Genomic DNA, 18,643 nt, shown 5'->3' on the forward strand with positions numbered 1-18,643 from the left:
ACCCTAGAGCCTATGAGAGTCGGAAGCTTACACAAGCAGAGCGCCTATATTCCATTTATGTCAAAGAGATGTTGGCCATTGTGTATGCACTGACCAAATTTTGGTCTGGTGAATGCCAAATTTGTCTTCTGTACCGATTATAATAGTTTGAGATATTTTTTGGAGCAACAAGATCTGACCGCAAAGCAAAAAAAATGAGAAAGTAATATTCAGGATTTTGATTTCGACATTGAATCCGTGAAGGGAAAGAACAATGTGGTTACAGATGCTTTGTTAAGAAAACCTACCATCTGCTTACTGTATCAGATTTCAGCTGACTAGAAAGCACACTTATTGGTGGAATATTCCAAAAACACATTTGCATGTAAGCTAATGGACGGCAACACTCAAGACGACCAATACGAGGTGATGGATGACATCATTTACTATAAGGAGAGGATATACTTAGTACCTGAATCCAAACTAAAGCAAAAAATACTGAAGGAAATACATGCTTCACCCTTGGTCGGACACCCATGGTTTCTCAAAACTTATAGACAGCTTAGGGAGAGATTTTCGTGGAAGGGACTTAAAAATGATGTTTTGTAGTGCATGCGAGAATTTGCAGTCTGCTAGCAAAACAAATCCGAACACACTTCACCTGTCGGGCTATTACAACCCTTGCCTATACCAAGAAAGAAGTGGGAAAGTATCTCTATGGACTTCATCATCGGACTGTCTAAGGTAAATGGAAAGCATTGTATCTTTGTGGTGGTTGACAGATTGACGAAGTATGCACACTTCTTTGCCATCTCCTCAGATTTCCAGGTTGCACAGGTAGCCAACTTAATTTTTAAAGAAGTGTTTTCATCTATATGGGTTACCCTGAAACATTGTTAGTGACAGGGATGGTCGGTTTCTCAGTATTTTCTAGACAAAATTGTTTTGGTTGGAAATAACAAAATTGTCGCCAAGTACTAGCTACCACTCTCAAATAGACGGACAGACAGAGATTGTGAACAAATGGCTGGAAGGCTACCTCTGGAACTACGTTTCAGCATAGCAACGGGCATGGGTCAAATGGATGCATCTAGGGGAATACTATTATAATACAACTTATCACATGTTTATTGGGATGGCACCTTTAGAGCATTGTACAAGTATGAACCCCTTTCAATTATCGACATGGTCCTGGGTGATAGTGGCGCACCTAAGGCGAAGGAGTGGCTTCAGGAAGGGCAAGACATCTTGAGATTCTTGAAAGAAAACTTACAAAGGGAATGGAATCAACAAAAGATCTACACCGAAAGACACTAAATCAAGAGAAGTTTCAAAATGGGAGACCTGGTATCTGTCACGGCAGATTTTGTATTCTGTAGCCGACTAGGTTATGCCGTCGGAGACTGTGTATTTGGTAGCTGACAGGTAGACTAGGATTATTTTGTAGCCGATGGACCCCTTCAAGAAGGTTCAACGGAAAGTATTTATACCCCATCTGGGATCATTTTAAATCAACTTATGGTATCTTATCCTATCCTTATGCTCTGCATGTAATGTTTTGGCATATGCGAATAATAATATACGAAGTTTGCTGTTCATGTTCCTATGATCTATATGCGTTGATTTATTTTACCCATATGGTAAACATTTGGCGTCGTTGCCCTATGAACCTGGAAGGAGGGAGGAATGAAGCTTAATGCCAAATCAGCTTAACAAAGATCGAAATAAAATAAAGGGGAAAGATGGCATACGTACTGCGCAAGAAAATTTAATTCTGGCACAGCTAGCCGAACGCAAAAGGAGGTTTCAGAAGATTGTCGATGAACACAGAAGTGCGAAAGAATTGTTGGAGGAGACTTGACAGAAGGTGGAGTTGGTGGAAGAAGCCAGGGAGGAGTTTTTGAATTTGTATTTGTCGAGGGAAGAGAATCCAGACAGAAGAAAATCGACTCGCACGGCTCAGAGTGCTGAGGGAGCACGAGCGTGGAGTGAATTCTTCATTCGAGATACAATCCCGCAGGGGACAACTTCAGAAGATCCTTCTTCACCAAGGTTCGTAGCTGTTGAGTTTGTCGGTGTGGGAGTGCAGTTCGTCAATGTGGGAGTATAGTCCGCCGGTGTGGGAGAACAGTTTGCCGGTGTGGGATTGCAGATTGTCGGAGTGGGAGTGCAAAGCCACGGTGTAAGAGTGAACAACGCCAGTGTTGCAGGACCAAACAACACTTGTTCACAAAATCCAGTAGTGATGGCAGGACCAAAAGAAAAGCTACCGAAGTTTGATGGCGACAGTACGGCCGACCCCATCCGACATTGCAAGACATGCGAGAGAATTTGGAGGGAAAATGGCATAACCGATACAAAAGAATGGGTTTGGCAGTTTTCGGCCACCCTATGGGGTGTTGCAATCGATTGGTTTGCCGATGCAGATCCCCAAAACTTAACCACTTGGGATGACCTTAAGAAGGAGTTTACAACGAAATTTCAACTACTCCATGATGACAATGAAATTGTAGCAAAAATATACAATACAAGGGAAAAATGAAACAGTCCAAGTCTATGCTAGGAAGTTGAAGGACTTGATCAACAAAATGGAGAATAAGCCAACCGATGGACTACAGAAAAGGTGGTTCATTGAAGGCCTACACCCGAAATTGAGAAAGAAAATGAAGATCGTGTCGCCGTCGTCATACACTGAAGCGTACAACCAGGCACTGAACCTGGAGAGTGACAAGAAGATGAAAAAGAAGAAGAAAAGTAGCTCCTCTGAGTCAGACCCCGATGCATCCTCGAAAGAAGAAAGTAGTGATGAGGAAAACAACAGCAAGAAGGTCCGAGCCCTCCAGAAGGACATGATCTGAATGATGAAAGAATTCAAGAATATGCAGAAAGAAACAAAGGGAAGCGAATTATGGTGCACGGAATGTAAGGCAAAAGGTCATACAAAGGGCTCCTGTCCAAAAAACCAGTTATGCGATATTCGTCAGATCATGGGACATTCCACAAAGTAATGCCCCTTCAACATGAAAACCAGAGGCCCTCAATAGGTGTTCCTAGCACAGGAGGCTTTCGCGTTTGGAGAGAGCAGGAATACAAGCACAGAGGATGCCACATCCGGAGGATACAGGAATAATAGACATGGGCAAAATAACAACAATGCGAACAATAACAATAATAATGGCAAGAGGAGTCGAATTCAATATCATGCGATCGGACATTCGATTGTTCAATGCCGAACCTGTAATTTGTGGGGTCACTTTGCCTAGGAGTGCACAACAGCAACCACACCAAAATTATTACGCAGATTGTGCGGACCCGGCGACCATGACGATGCCAAGTGCCCCAAATCCGGAGTAAACTTGATCACTATTAGGACGGATAAAGAAGAGGTTCTAGCAATTATGCGAAGGCAAGCAAAAGAGTATCCGGACCCAACGGAAGAAAAGAGGAAATTTGCGGAAGCACGGGCAGAAATTGAAAAGGCATCGCAGGCAGAAATCTCGCAGCTAAAAGACACCACCGGCACCTCGACAAGGAACGCCGTGGAACAAAAAATCGTATGACAGATTTTACAAATGGAGGTACGAGTCAAGATAAATGATTTGCTTCTTACAATGCCTTAGCTCAGATCAGCCGTCACAAATATTGCACCAACGATAAGAGAACCAAAAAGAGGGAAGGAAATTACCACCGGTGGAGAAGACCCAATGTTGCTGACACTTGCATCCAGACGGCATCTTGCATTCGTCGAGATGGGCATTCTTGGAAGTGTGCTAACGGACACAATTGTCGACAACGGGTTCGGCGTGAACGTTTTACCCGAGGATACCTGAAGGAAGTTGGGACAACCGACACTGTAGCCACCTACATTTCAGTTGCTGACAACAAACCAACATGGCATAAAACCTCTCGGTGTTCTAATGGCGCAAACGGTAACAATTGGCACACAGTCGTTCTTGCTTGACTTTGTCATCATCCCGCTAAAGCGAAAAGGGTACAACGCAATTCTGGGCCGCGGATGGCTGATTCAGGCCAGAGTTAAACACGACTGGAAGAGAAACACTTTATCACTAGAAAGCAAAGGGAGAAAGTTCGTCATCGATTTGCACACCCAGATGGTGAGAGAAGAAGCTTTGTCATCAAATTCCAAAGAGGAAGAGGGAGGTAGCGTATGGAACCGGATCAAGAGGGAGTCCTGCGGTTGGAGGGAGAATCAACAGATGACGATTTGGATTTGGTCAATGGTCTCTACCACTGGCAAATAGAGGACTACAAACTATTCCAGAGCTGCAATGTACTAACAATTGAGGAAGGTCTGAGGAGGGATGAATTTCCAAAGGAGTTCACTGAGGTAAAGGAGGGGGATGCACGGTTGGATGTTACACCTGCTCATGCATTCAGTGAGGGGGAGACAATCAAGTATAATGAAGCTACACTGCAAGCAATGAATTTGGGGGATGAAGCAGAACCAAAGAACATTTTGGTGGGAGATAATTGGGATTCGGTACTCAAAGCAGCAGCATTCAAGATATTCCTGGAATACATAGATGTATTTGCATGGACATACAAGGACCTGAAGGGCGTACCACCGGAGTTGTGTGTGCACCACATCCCGCTGATCGAAGGAGCGGTACTTGTATGGAAGCAACCCTACAGGATGAACAAGAACTACGCGGCCCAGGTCATGGAGGAAATCAACAGAATGTTGGAGGCCGGAATTATTTTTAAGATATAGACAAGTGAATGGGTGTCACCTATAGTTATCTCATTGAAGAAAGACACCACCCAGATCCGGATATGCGTGGATTTTCGATGCCTCAATGCAGTCACGATCAAGGATTCCTTCCCAATTCCATTCACAGACAGCATCCTGGAGGTCGTCGGACATGAAATCTACTCCTTTATAGACGGATTTTCCGAATACAACCAAATCTCTATAGCAAAGGACAAATTGAAGACCACGTTTGTCGTCAAAGATGGAGTCTATGCATACAATCGGATGCCATTCGGCTTGTGCAATGCGCCGACTACCTTCCAACGGATTATACTACACATCTTTGATAAGATGACCATGAGAAACTTCAAAGCACTCCTGGACGATTGGTTGGTATTTAGCATGGAGGACAGACACCTGGCAGCACTCGGTGAATGTATGGAGAGATGTCGTAGGGCACGGTTAGCGTTGAACCCCAAGAAGTGCAGATTCACGGTTCCGCAGGAAAGACTGCTCGAAAACGTTGTCTGTAAGGAAGGATTGAAGACTGACCCAGACAAAGTGAGAGTCATCTTGGAAATGTAGCCACCCACTAATGTGACGGAGGTAAAGTCTTTCCTCGGACATATAGGCTATTACAGAACATTTATCAAAAATTTTGCCAAGGTGTCATACCCGCTAGATAGGTTAACCTGTAAAGGAGAATCATTCAGATGGGACAAAGAGTAGGATGAGGTGTTTGAAGGGCTAGAAGTACGACTGGCTACAGCACCCATCTTGGCGTATCCGCACTGGAATAAGGAGTTTCATGTTCATGTTGATGCCTTAAATTATGCGATCGAAGCAACCCTGGTGTAGACAGGTAGCCACGGGTTACATCACCCGATATACTTTGCCAGCCAATTGTTATCAAAAGCGGAGCAGAGCTACAGTACGACCGAATGGGAAGCATTGGGAATGGTCTATGTCGTGCAGAAATTTCGTCATTACTTGCTGGCCACACCCTTCGTCTTCTATGTGGATCATCAGGCCCCATTGTACATGATCAATAAACCTGTCATTGAAGGAAGGATCAGCAGATGGCTACTTCTGTTGCAGGAGTTTACCTTCAAAATCATTGTCCAGCTGGGGAAAAAGCATGTCAGTGCCGACCACCTGTCAAGGATCAAAACAAGGGAAACGGAAAATGCTGTGAATGACGACTTTCCTAACGCACAATTGTTCTAGATCGTTGTACTACTAGAATGGTACATGAGCATTGGAAAATACCTATCAACAGGATAGTTTCCCAGTGAAATATCAGCAAATGAAAGATGCAAGTTGATAATTAGGAGCCGTACCTTCCAGTTGATCAACGGATTACTCTACAAGATGGGGCCAAATCATATCCTCCAACGGTGTGTGTTAGAGGAAGAAATATTGCGGGTGTTAAAAGAAACACATGAAGGTCCAGCCGAAGGACACATGGGACCAAACACCACTGCACAGAAGATATTGCTCGCTGGACTCTGGTGGCCGACAGTGTACAATGACGCACGAGAATGGGTCGTCAAGTGTGACACTTGCCAACGGATCGGGAAGCCGCTGAAGAAAGACTTCATGCCACTTAACCCTTCCCACGCGTAGGAACTCTTCGAACGATGGGGATTGGATTTAATTGGACCCCTAAAGGTGAGCAAGGCTAGACGGTGCCAATACATTATTGTCGCGATGGAGTACCTGACCAAGTGGGTGGAGGCATGCACATTACCAAATAACTCGATCGTCATAACAGAAAAATTTATTTACGAGCAAATCATTACTAGGTATGGAATTCCATTACAGTGAACAAGTGATAGGGGTGGACATTTTGTTAATCATATCATCTGACTGCTCACCACCGAATTCAAGATTTGTCATTCATTATCGAGTCCATATTACCTGCGAGCAAACAGACAGGCTGAGGCTACAAATAAAATCCTGGTATCAATCATCTACAAATCCTGCGTGGTTGAAGGTGCTGATTGGGAGAAAAAGTTACCTTCTACCCTTTGGGCTTATCGCACGGTGTACAAGGTGACGACAGGGCACACACCATTTCAATTAATGTTTGGACAAGAGGCAGTGGTACCAGCGGAATTCATGATTCTGAGCCTGCGAATAGCACTCGAAAATAAGCTTGGTGATATGGAAAGCTTAAGGGAGCGGCTGCATAACCTGAATAAGCTGGAGGAGAAGCGATTGTTGGTGTAGTGGGCAACAGAGGTGACACAGAATAGACGTAAGGTCTGGCATGATAAGCATCTGAAACTCAACAGGTTTTAGCCGAGGTAGCTGGTACTGAAGTATGACAGGCGAAATGAAATCAAACCAGGAAAGTTTAAGATTAGATGGGTTGGACCATACCAGATCTAGGAGGTTGGTGACAATGGAGCAATAAAGTTGTCGACGTTGGACGAGCAAGAGGAACCTCAGGCAATCAATGGATCCAAGTTGAAAATATACCGTGCCAGGAAGACTTCGTCGCCGTCGCAAAATGACCAGATGATTCCCTTGTCGTTGTCGTTACAGAATGGCGTCGCCTCGAGGAAAAATTGAGATGCTCTAATAAAAAAGAAATTTAAAAGGAGGCCTGTCCATTGCTCGACGGGCTAGGAGGCAATGGTTGTCGCAGGCCTGCGGACAAGTCCCCCGCGAGCTACCTCAGTTCTGCAGATGCCCTTGTCCCAGCGGACTGTTCCCACGATGTTCTATTGTCTCCCGGGGGCTTTGTTATTCCGTGATCTTTCGGGTGAAAAAAAACCTACCGCGGACTTCTTACTCCCGTTTTCGAGTATTAAGGTCGGAGGAACACTGTTCTGGTCATCAAAGGTCATGGATTCAAGCCTCCTCTCTTGTAAAGAACAAATCTTTTTGCCGCCCTGCACTTGTTTTCAATTCGCCATGCTTCATGACCCATCAAATTCATCATACTGTGCCATGGACTTTTGTAATCCCAATAACTATCTACTATGAATGTGAGACCGAGAAGCAAAGTTGAATTCAATGGAAGATACTTTGGCCATGCAAAACCGTATAAAGTAGATTTACTGGTGCTGTTGAAATAGAGGATTCTACCATTAGAGGCCTCTAAAGGAAAGTAAAAGTGCTCCGGATTGCCATTCTGTTCTTTTCCCCGGAAAGTGCTTATGAACCAGAATCTGCCGAATTGTGTATAGAGATCAAGTTTTGGATTGTCCAGATTCTAAGGAGAAATGAAACGGTGATCAGTATTGTTCAATGAATACATTTGGGGGCTTCCATTCTGTCCAAATTGGAGCCTATTTTTTACCACGGACTTTCTTCTTTTCCACACGTAGAGTCTATGTTTGCCGCGGATGTCTTTTTGAGCCTATGCAAAAGGAAAGGCAAATGCATGTTGTTCATTGAATTGGAAAACTACGTTGTTTTTAGCAATTCTTGTTGAACCAAAAGCCTCCAATGCTGCCCTCTTGCTGCTGCAATAACTCTTTCCGGTCTACGGAACAAAAGCTTCCACTACCATCCATTACTTGCAAAGATATTTTGTGCCGATTCCAATTCATCATTGCTTGGCGCGAAAAGTTTTTTATTCTCGTATCTCCGCTCTCCATGGCTGAGCACCCTTGGGTTGTAGCGGACGCTATTTTCCCACGGAGAGTGTGCTTGTGCCTTGGCTTTGGTTTCTTCCACGATGGAGAATATTTTTTCTAACAAAAGGGGGAACCATATAAGGAGAAATAAGCCGTTATTGCATGGAATCGGCAAGCAAGCGGAAGCAATGGAAGAGTCAGTTGAAGACAGGTATGGAGAAAAATGCAAGGGTTTTGGCACCTAGGATTCGAGTTACAGGGCCATCGAGTTCTAGAAGCAAGAAACAGAAGGTCAGGGTGGAACTCACTCATCTCACCATCCACTTTGAGGGTCTCAATGGCAACGAATGCCGGAAGTGGTGGCAGGAAACTCTAGACGCCGACCTCGTTAAGCAAATTTTGATACGAGCACATGTGCATTGGGCCATCCAGCTTCCAATTTTTTCTATCTGATTATTTGAATCAGTTTTGTGGACCATGATAGAAGCATATAATCGGCACAACAGAACGAGCACATTTTTGTATAAAAAGCATCGGATGACAGTTTCTTTTAAGCCTAGGGATTTCACGAGAGTTTTTGGCATTCCTGGTCCTAGAGGTAAGAAGGTGAAAATCAAGAATCACAAGCTCTCTCAAGAACGAAAGGAACACTGGATTCGATTAGTGGGCCGCGATCTTACACTCGACCAGATGGAGTCAGTTATCAAGGGGTCAAAATGCAGAGGACTTTGGCGGGATCTCATTCAGGAACGCCATTGGAGGTGTATTATGGACGTTATCAAGAGCAAGCTGACAGGGGCAACTCGGGCTTTAGATATAGCATTGCTGTAGATATATGGCATCATGAACGGCACGATGTATGATTGGGCTACAGTTCTGGCTGACAGGATGGAGGAGTTCATGACACTCCAACACCGCACATTCTTTATGCCACATCATGCGATTGGCCTATTTTTGGAAGCAGCTGCTAATCAGATACCCATGGATGATTTTGAGGCGCCACCTCGGGGGAAGTTGGCATAGGGAGAGCCTCCGATATTTTATTGGAGACATCTGGACACGGGTGGGACAGCAGCATGACAGAAAAAGGTATTTTGGGGATTGCAAGTGGCTCACGGGAACACTGACAGCGAACGGGAGGAGACTTCGGAGAGCAACGACGTAGAGTATAAGGAAGAGAGTACTTCCGCGGAGGTTGCTAGAAAACCAGCAAATAGTGAGCCCACATTTTTCACCCCACCATAGTTGTCATCTTCGGCGCACTTGTCCGCTCCCACGTCACACATTCCTCCTATTGGTCTGCGTCATGCACCGGTCGTAATGATCCCGCCGGTAGCAGATGTCCCCCGAGCAGTAGCAGAGGGTGTCCCATCGACGACAGCTGTTGTTACACCAGCGACCACTCCAGGTGCTACTTTCTCCACGGTCGTAGCAGATGATGTTCCAGTTGCATTAGTGGAGCCAGTCTCGCAGAGGGTAGAGTTGCCAACGCCAGAGCCTGAGCCTCAGGTTCGCTTGGATGTGATTGACTGTGATGCAGTTGTCACCGTTTCGTCTTCCTTATTAGTAGCCGCCGAGCCAATGCAAACAGTCCAGTCAGCCCAACCAGCACACTAGGAGGAGAGCATGGAGCCCGCACAGTCAGAGCACCCAGAGGTGATGGATCGAGCTAGTGCTTTCTTAAGACAACAATTCCGACTCATCCCTGCGGAGGTTGGTCCGTCCATCCAGTCCCCCGAGCACCTAGGAGCATAGTTGGAAAACTCGCCAAATGTAAAAACTCGCCAAGCCCCCCAAAAGTTTAATCGGGAAAAACTCGGCGATTTAAAAAAAAACTCGGGAAAAACTCGAGAACCTAAAAAATGCTGAAATTTAATTAAAAATACATTTATTTTGCAAAATTTAATGAGAAGATGCATCTAATAAGTTAATTAAAGACAATACAAAAGAAAGAAACAAAGTTTAGATATATATAAATGCATAATGCGTACAAAATTGCATTCTCATGCAGAATGCTCATGGTAGGAAGCAAAATAGTAAATTACTAAATAGTTTCAATCTGTCAAACTAGAAGTAAATACTAAAAGTCTAAATACATCAATACAATGTGAATCACATCTTCCTCTTTCCACTTGCACTAGCAGGAAAGTAAGGGGGTCTAGTCCTAGAACAAGTGCCCCACACTGGGATAGGGCGTGAGCTGCATGACTGTGAACTCGGTGGCTGTGCCCCCTCGCTCGACGTCCCTACTGACTAGCTCGGCGTCCTAGAAGAGGATGCATCTCCTCCTAATGGTAATGCCTGATCCTTGCCTAAATCATCATCATCCTCATCCTCATCCTCAATGTCATCCATAGTGAACTGAAAATCAGTGTCAACCTCCCCCTCCATGGCCTGCCTCTCCAAATCAGCGATCTCATCTAATGTAAACAATGGACTTGGCTCCTATGTTGTCCAATCAGAATAAGGATCTATCTCATCTAGATCAAGCGAACCAAGTAGTTCTAAGAGCTGTGCCTTTTTTATGTGCAACTTAAGATTATAGTGCACATAAACAAGGTCATTAAGCTGTTTTTGAGTCGTTCTATTTCTTTTCTTTGTATGGATGGACTCAAATAAGCTCCAATTACGCTCACAATGGGATAAGCTACAAGGTTGGGATAGGACTCTGAGAGAAATTTTCCTTAAATTGGGGGTATTGCCACCCCAACTTGCCCACCAAGCATCTGCAAAACAAAATTAAAAAAGTTATAAAGCAATAAAAAAAAATCAGAAGCACAACTTATCAATTAGCAAAAGTTTTAAAGTTTGATGTTTTACCTGGTGCTTGGGTAGATCTTGCTCTCTTTGCTAGCATAGAAGAGAACAAAGGACCCCTTGATTCCACATAGATTTGTTGTTCGGTCACAATAAGGTCTCTCTCCTCTTCACTTGATATCATTCTCTCAATGCATTTAGAGAGACCTTCCATGACCTCTCCATTAGGATCTGAGTAGGAATCATCAGCCCTAAAACAAATAGAAAATGATATCAAGTCTTACTACACAACATTAAAAAGTAAAGTAAAATAAAGACTTATTAAAATCCAAACTTCAAGGACAATCAATTATCATAGTACCTGAATTTGGGATTGAGGAAGTAGCCTGCAGCTTGAATAGGTTGGTGGAGCATATTGTTCCACCTCCTATCAATTATTTCCCAAATGGGGTCAAATCTGAGACTATCCCCATGATAGTAACTTCTAACAGCCTCTTTCGCCCTATCCATGGCCTCATAAAGACCTCCCATTGGGGATTGCTGCCCATCACATGTGCGCAAGACTAGAACCAAGGGCAGAGACATCTACATTTGAAATTTGAAAAATACAAATTAGTTAATAACATAGTAAGTTATGAATTGATAATAAAACTTGAATAAACTAAAAATATGATGAAATTACCTCCACAATCTCCTTAGCCTTTGCAAAAAAGCTATCATCAAAGACTATTCGTGCCACAGCCTCTCCTTCAGGCTTCTTTGAGTAAAGTGAAGCAACCCAATCAGCACACACAAACATTTGCTTCAAAGCCAATATGTGGTCAAGAATACTTTGCAACGTCAAGAAGACCGTTGCAAACCTTGTCATAGCAGGTCTCATCAAATCTTTGCCTTTAGTGGCTTTTCTCATCAAACTGAGAACCCATGGGTGATTATAGATATATTTCGTGACTCGCCTAGCATCTTCCACAACTAGACTCACCCAATCAAGTTTTCCTATGTCCTCCAAAAGAAGGTCAAGGACATGTGCTACACAAGGTGACCAAAAAAGTGTGGGATGCCTCTCTTGGAGGATTCTACCTAAAAGATTAGCAAAAAATCAATAATCAGTAACAAACTTTCCATATTTAGTATTTACAAATTACATCAAATCTAAATTGAATAATACCATAGCATTACATTCATGATTCATATTGATTCAAACATAAAAAATTAAATCTACCTGCTGCCACATATGCTGCTACATTATCTGTGATTATTTGCACCACATTCTCTATTCCCACCTCCATGACAACATTCTCCAACATTAAAGCCAATGTGGCTGCATTTTTCACTTTGTTGGAGGCATCGACAAATTTCCAAAACACCACATCATCTTTGCAAGCAATCAAGAAGTTAATAATGGTTCTACTTCTTCCATCTGTCCACCCATCAGATAAAATGGTGCAGCCATACTTCTTCCACTCTTTCTTTTGGTCTTCTATCAACAATGTTGCCCTACCAACCGCTTTGTCGAGCAACCTACAAAATTTAGGTGTAATATTAAATAAAGTGTAAGTGTTAGTAAAAATTTAGGAAATAAGTTATAACAATTAAGATTTAAAATATAACAATGAACTAAAGTGAATCACAATTATTTACAATTACTAAATAGTAAAATACTAACCTTCCACTCATATCCTTGCGATTAGGCGGCTTGTACCCTTTGTCTGATATTGTCATTGCATTCACCATATTGACCCAATAGGGACTATCAGTGGCATTCATTGAGATATTGTTGAAAAATAAAAAATCAGCTACTGCAATATCAGTTTGCTCATGCACCTCCTTAAACCATGCAGTGCCCTCTAATGATGGCTGTGCTCCAGGTGTGTTCCTGGGCACAAAATAACCACCTATCCCTGATGGGGATCCGGATGGTGATGATGAAGAAGTAGGAGATGTAGAAGAAGTGGAACCGGTAAAAGAGAAATTTTGTTTGTGGATCCGGGGGCCATGAAGAGATCCCGGTATGTTCTCAAGTGCTTTTTCTTCCTCTTGCATATCAAAAGGAGCTCCTTCAGATTCAGCTATGGCTGCCCTCATAGCTAATTTTGTCCTCTCCCTATTCAATTTTTTCTCTTCAGCAGCTGCAAGTAGGGCATTGATGAATCTTTTTTCTTCATCAATTACCTTGAGACAAGGATTTGAGTCATGTTTCTTTATGCCTGCAAGGTGGTATTTGAGGCGGTTTATGCCTCCAGAAATAATTCTCTCGCAAGGAATGCATATCACCTTCCCAATATCATTTGGAGCTTCATAGGCATACCGCCATGCCTTATCTCTTGCATTTTTAGGCTGAGTGCCTATATATCCAGATGGGCATGGTGTTTGTGGCCACTCTTTTTGCGGGTTTGTCATTTTTTTAATGGTTGACCGCTGCCCTACACATAAATATATAGAAAAATGAATAAACAAAGTTAGAACTTAGAAGCTAGGGTTTCAAATGATTCAAACTTCAAATTTCAACCATATCCTTAGCAAACAACAAACTTCAACCATATCCTTAGAAGCTAGGGTTTCAAATGATTCAAAATGATTTTAGATGATTTGAAAACATTTACAAACAACAACAAAAACAAAAGAACATTTGTTATAAAACTATAAAAAGTTTTCAAACTATGATAAGATGAACATACCTGGAAAGAAATTTGTCTTCTAAAATTGGTTAGAATCCTCTACAATCCACTCAAATCCGCCTTGAATCACTTGCAATCAGCCAAGAATGCCTCCCAACCTTCTTCTCTTCACTCCTCGAGGCTCTAAACAATGCAAATACAAGAAAGAATAAGAAAAAACACACTCACTGCCACTTTAATCCGTCACAGGCCGCAGGCAAAAATTTCACCAGTAAATCGCGAGTTTTCTGCCGATTACTCGCCGAATACTCAGCAAGTTTTTACCACACTGCCGAGTTTTTAAATCGGCGAGTTAACTGGTGAAGAACTCGCCGAGCTAGGAAACTCGGCGAGTTTTCCATCTATACCTAGGAGTATCAACTACAGTACCAAAGCCTCAAGAGCTAGGGGTGCCACAGGCCGAGGTTGCGCAGACAGCAGAGCAGGCCACACCAGATGTGGGCATGGTCCCTGTGGATGAGGAAGAGAATAGTGATGACGAGTGGACGATGCAGGGTGTTGCAAAGGAGGATTATGAGTCGGATGAGGACAGGTGCAGGGAGTACCTCAGAGCTATGAAGGTTGCGCTCAAGAAGGGACACGATGTAGCAGGCTATGACTCGGGGAAGGGAGTGGCATTTGGTTCGAGCTTACATCAGGGGGATTTGTCCATAGCAGTTCCGCTCATGTTTTGAGAAGAGGGGTTGGCTAGCACTTGAGACAACGGAGATGTTGGCAGATTGGGCCAATGAGCCAGAGTTGGGGCCGCGCAACACTCCGCTGGAGAAGCTGGCGCATGAGATTGTGGGACTGTATAAGGAGGTTTATTATGCTCGCCGGCGTGCGGAGGCGGACAGAGCAGAAGACAAGATTGCAACAGAGAGATCTATGGCAATTGAGAGGGAGGCTAGGGAGAAGTTAGCAGTAGACTTGGCCAGCCAGCAGGCAGCATGGGTAGCTGAGCGAGCAGCATTGTTGAGGGATAGGGAGGGGGCCATGCGAGATAAGGAAGCAGCTGAATGGGAATTATAGTTGGCAAAGACAGGCTATGGATGCAGCGCTTCTTTTGAAGGAGGCCGTAGAGATTAACAAACGGATTCAGAAGGATTTGAGCATCCAGACAGAGCAGGTCTATGAGTTGCGTCATCAGCAACATTCTTCAAGGGCACCACCTTCTCTCTAGTATTTTTTTTGTATATGGGTTGTCTCCTATTTTGTTAAGTCGTCAGGAGACGACTTTTCTTTTTGCGGGGGATGATGTCGGCAAATTTTGTATTTTGTAGCAGACTAGGTTATGCCGTCGAAGATTGTGTATTTGGTAGTCGACGAGTAGACTAGGATTATTTTGTAGGCGACGGACCCCTTCGGGAAGGTTCCGCGGAAAGTATTTATACCTCGTCTGGGATCATTGTAAATCATCTTATGGTATCTTATCCTATCCTTATGCTCTGCATGTAATGTTCTGGCATATGCGAATAATAATATACAGAGTTTGCTGTTCGTGTTCCTATGATCTATATGCGTTGATTTATTTTACCCGTACGGTAAATAGTATCTCAGGCTCCAGTCGTACAGACAATCGTCATTGAAGGCCAAAGGGAAAGAAAAATTGAAGCCACGTTTCTATGGTCCTTATCATGTAACTCGCCGCATCGGTGAAGTTTCTTATGAACTGGAACTTCCAACCGCATCCATAATGTCTTTCACGTCTTCGGCCAAAAGAAATCCGTGGGATAGAACATCGCAGTAACCACAAATCTTTCACCACTCAATGAAGAAGGGAAGCTCATGTTAGAACCGGCCAAGATCATTGATATACGAGAGAAGACTCTACAGAACCGTACCCTGAGGGAATACTTGGTATGCTAGAAAACACTTGCCATTGGATGACAAGACTTGGGAAGGTGAACACATTCTTCAACATCTGGCATCACTTTTGGGATGGGAGGACTGTAATGTTCCCATCATCAAATAAATAAATAATCAAAGCATTGTTTATGGGACCGATTAATTTAATATATTTCGGACCCATTTTTATTTAATTGTTTCCATAGGTGTTACCATCGGCTAGCTTTGTAAACCCTTGGGAGTTCTTCTGAAGGGTATTTAAGCAAGGCATGTAGGTAGTAGTTTGTATGGGTTTTGGATTATGTTTTCTCTATATTGCGAATTCCAATTAAGATTCTCTGTTGCTTGTCATTTCGGAAGTGAAAGATCTTCCCTACTTGGCTATTCCAGTTTTGGTGGGATTCAACCCTCACCCTATTTTGTCTTTGTATTACTTGCTTGGATCTCAAAAATCAGTGCACCATCTTTGTTCGCAATTATAAATATTGTTGAGTGAAACTTCATCAATTCTATTGGCATCCATCTTGTTCTAGCGATTTACAACATTTTCGTCTATACATTGGTGTAAGAGGAATTGGCAAATTGACGCCCACAACATCCACCGTATGGACATCATCCTCAAGCCGTATGGCAAACTTTCCTCTCCTCACCATACACCCTCTACCATACGATCAAGCAATCTCCCTGACCCCACCATATGGCCAACCCAACATCACCGTACGACCAACCCATCTTTACTGTACAGACATCCCTCTCAGGTCATACGGCCAACTTATTATGTCTTCCTGATCCCACCGTACGATCAGCTTGAACATAACCGTATGGCCAATTTCGTGTTTTCTAAAAGTTGCTTCTGGGTTTGGGTACTAAGCAACGTGAAGCCAAGAACGGAACATTACAAGCAAAAGTACAGCAATAAACATATAGTAGAAAATTAAAAATCTAGAAGAATTTGTAGAAGGCATTTATATATTCCATACAAGGAATTTAAAACTACAATAAGAACACAATTCTTTAAATCTTTACACTTCAGTAACCTGTTTGTGACTGGTGCTTTATTTTTGGATTTGTTGTGGAAGAAAATGGTGAAGTTTGAAAAAATGAGTTTAAGGTGAATTTGGAGGTTATGGTATCTTCCAGTTTGGACTCAATAGACATTCAAAATGACGGGGAGCCTCTTTGACCCCATTTTATGCCAATAGAGTAACATAGGTCTATTTTTGTTGCGTTTGTATGTAACCAACACAAAGGAATGTAGGATCTAAGATAGAAAGACTTATTTCAGATTAAGTTTTATTCCTAATAACGAGTTCTACTTTGAATCTGCAGGTTTATGATTACCTTTTCACTGATATATATTAATTGTAACTGGGAAACCTGATTCTAGATATTCAGAATAATATTATAATTGTTGAGGAAGATTATCACTGTGTATTGAAGTGCAGATCAAAATGCATAGAGGAATTGCCAATGTTATTGATTGCCTCTTAGCATGAATCACATGCGATATGTATATGAAGTGAAGTGCCATGGCTACGTGAGGACATGACCCTTACATGGCATGAGCCACATAGGGTCATGGCCTTACGTGGTCATGCCCTTTGACCACCGTTAGTTAACACTAACAAAACTATTACAATCTGCAATCAATGTATTAATAAAGTCACTTTGACTGATGGCAACCAAATACTTTGCAAGGTCGCAATCACTTATGCAAATTACTAAATGTGATCTGTGGTGACTTCTCAATACAAGGCTTGATTGGGCATGACTAACAATAACATTCAATCAAGTCTGCAATCAGATTTTGTGAATCGGTTAAGTCATTTGATCTATGAGAGAGCACAAGATCACAGAGTAACATTGTGTGTGTGCATGTGTGTGTGTAATATGAATTGCTTACAGTCATACATATTATCTTACTGTGATTCACCTAGAGCATCAATCCAACCAAAGCTATAACTCTAACAACCTAGCCAGTAAAACATCCTTCGGTGTCACAAAATGATAATCACATTGCTTAAGAAATATTTTCAGCTATGGAATGACTACTTCACTCTGTTAGATGTATTTTTGAAGATTTAGATTTATATTTCATTTTTGTTTAAGAAAATGCTTGTATCACTTTACTTTTCGTTTCTATGCCCTTTTTGTATTAACACTTCGTGATTAAATAGAGCTTTATCCTTAAGTGCAAGATGTAGTACTTAGATAATATACAGATCCTAATCGGAGACAAAAAAGAAGAAGGTAAGGACAAAGAACAACCTAGAAGGAAGGTGGAAATATGTAATTTGGGAGTAAAAGATGACTATCCACATTTGTCTATGAACTTTATGATGTATCAAGGCTTAGACTATTTATCCGCACGCACGCACGCACTGATATTTAATAGAACTTAACTTACAATAACCAATATTGATTAACATAGAGACATGTCTCTTCTACTCCTATATATATACATTCAGATTTGCACTTGGAAAACACATACCATACAGGCAATGCTATTATATTTGCATCAATCTTCATAATTCAACATGGTATCAGAGCCAGTTGATCTTAGGGATTGTTTTGACAGTAAGAACTATCCCATCATAACCTATGAGGTTTAGCAGAAGTGCAGATTTTACATATCAGCGCTTTGAGATCTCTATCAGCTTTATTGCAAAACCAAAATCTTATCGGATGTGGGCAAGGATGGACAACAAATTTTATGTTCAAAACATTGGACATTCATTTATTTTATATTATCTGACCAGTTCATGCAACATGTAGAGAATAGCGCACATTGAGGACTGTGGTGACAGCATTGAATGCTGCCAATCGCTATCCAACTTGGCATGAAGGATCATGCTGCAGTTAGTACAAGCGGCCCAATTACAATCACATAGTCACACTTAAAGACTCGCATTGAAAGCAGACAGACCTGTATCTAATCCAGTTTGTGCATAATGAGCTTGGCAGCACCAGCAATTAAAATGGCTTCATCTGCAATAGTTAGCGAAAACATCAAGGATAATATTTTATCTGAGATTTTTTTGAAGCCTGAAAAGACATGGTGAAGGGGAGTCAAATAAGAACGGAATTGACTGAAATTAAAG

At 42.4% G+C, this 18,643-nt stretch overlaps 3 protein-coding genes across 3 annotated transcripts in view; all 3 read right to left on the reverse strand.

The window, feature by feature from the left end:
• Positions 1 to 18,643, reverse strand: part of LOC149558748 (diacylglycerol kinase 7-like) — a 158,531-nt gene that overhangs the window by 5,457 nt on the left and 134,431 nt on the right. The window lies entirely within an intron of this gene.
• On the reverse strand, positions 10,229 to 12,183 carry LOC149558749 (uncharacterized). Its single transcript, XM_089786165.1, has 4 exons — positions 11,720 to 12,183; positions 11,399 to 11,622; positions 11,101 to 11,288; positions 10,229 to 11,006 (listed from the first exon to the last, which is right to left on the reverse strand). Exons 1-4 carry the CDS (start codon positions 11,945 to 11,947, stop codon positions 10,726 to 10,728), a joined length of 921 nt encoding a protein of 306 aa, XP_089642291.1. The 5' UTR covers positions 11,948 to 12,183; the 3' UTR covers positions 10,229 to 10,725.
• On the reverse strand, positions 12,219 to 13,449 carry LOC149558750 (uncharacterized). Its single transcript, XM_089786127.1, has 2 exons — positions 12,704 to 13,449; positions 12,219 to 12,558 (listed from the first exon to the last, which is right to left on the reverse strand). Exons 1-2 carry the CDS (start codon positions 13,435 to 13,437, stop codon positions 12,219 to 12,221), a joined length of 1,074 nt encoding a protein of 357 aa, XP_089642253.1. The 5' UTR covers positions 13,438 to 13,449.

The sequence above is a fragment of the Cupressus sempervirens genome, chromosome 5 (genome assembly GCF_028749045.1).
Source record: "Cupressus sempervirens isolate cs-2001-9-10 chromosome 5, ASM2874904v1, whole genome shotgun sequence".
NCBI classification, from domain to species: Eukaryota; Viridiplantae; Streptophyta; class Pinopsida; order Cupressales; family Cupressaceae; genus Cupressus; species Cupressus sempervirens.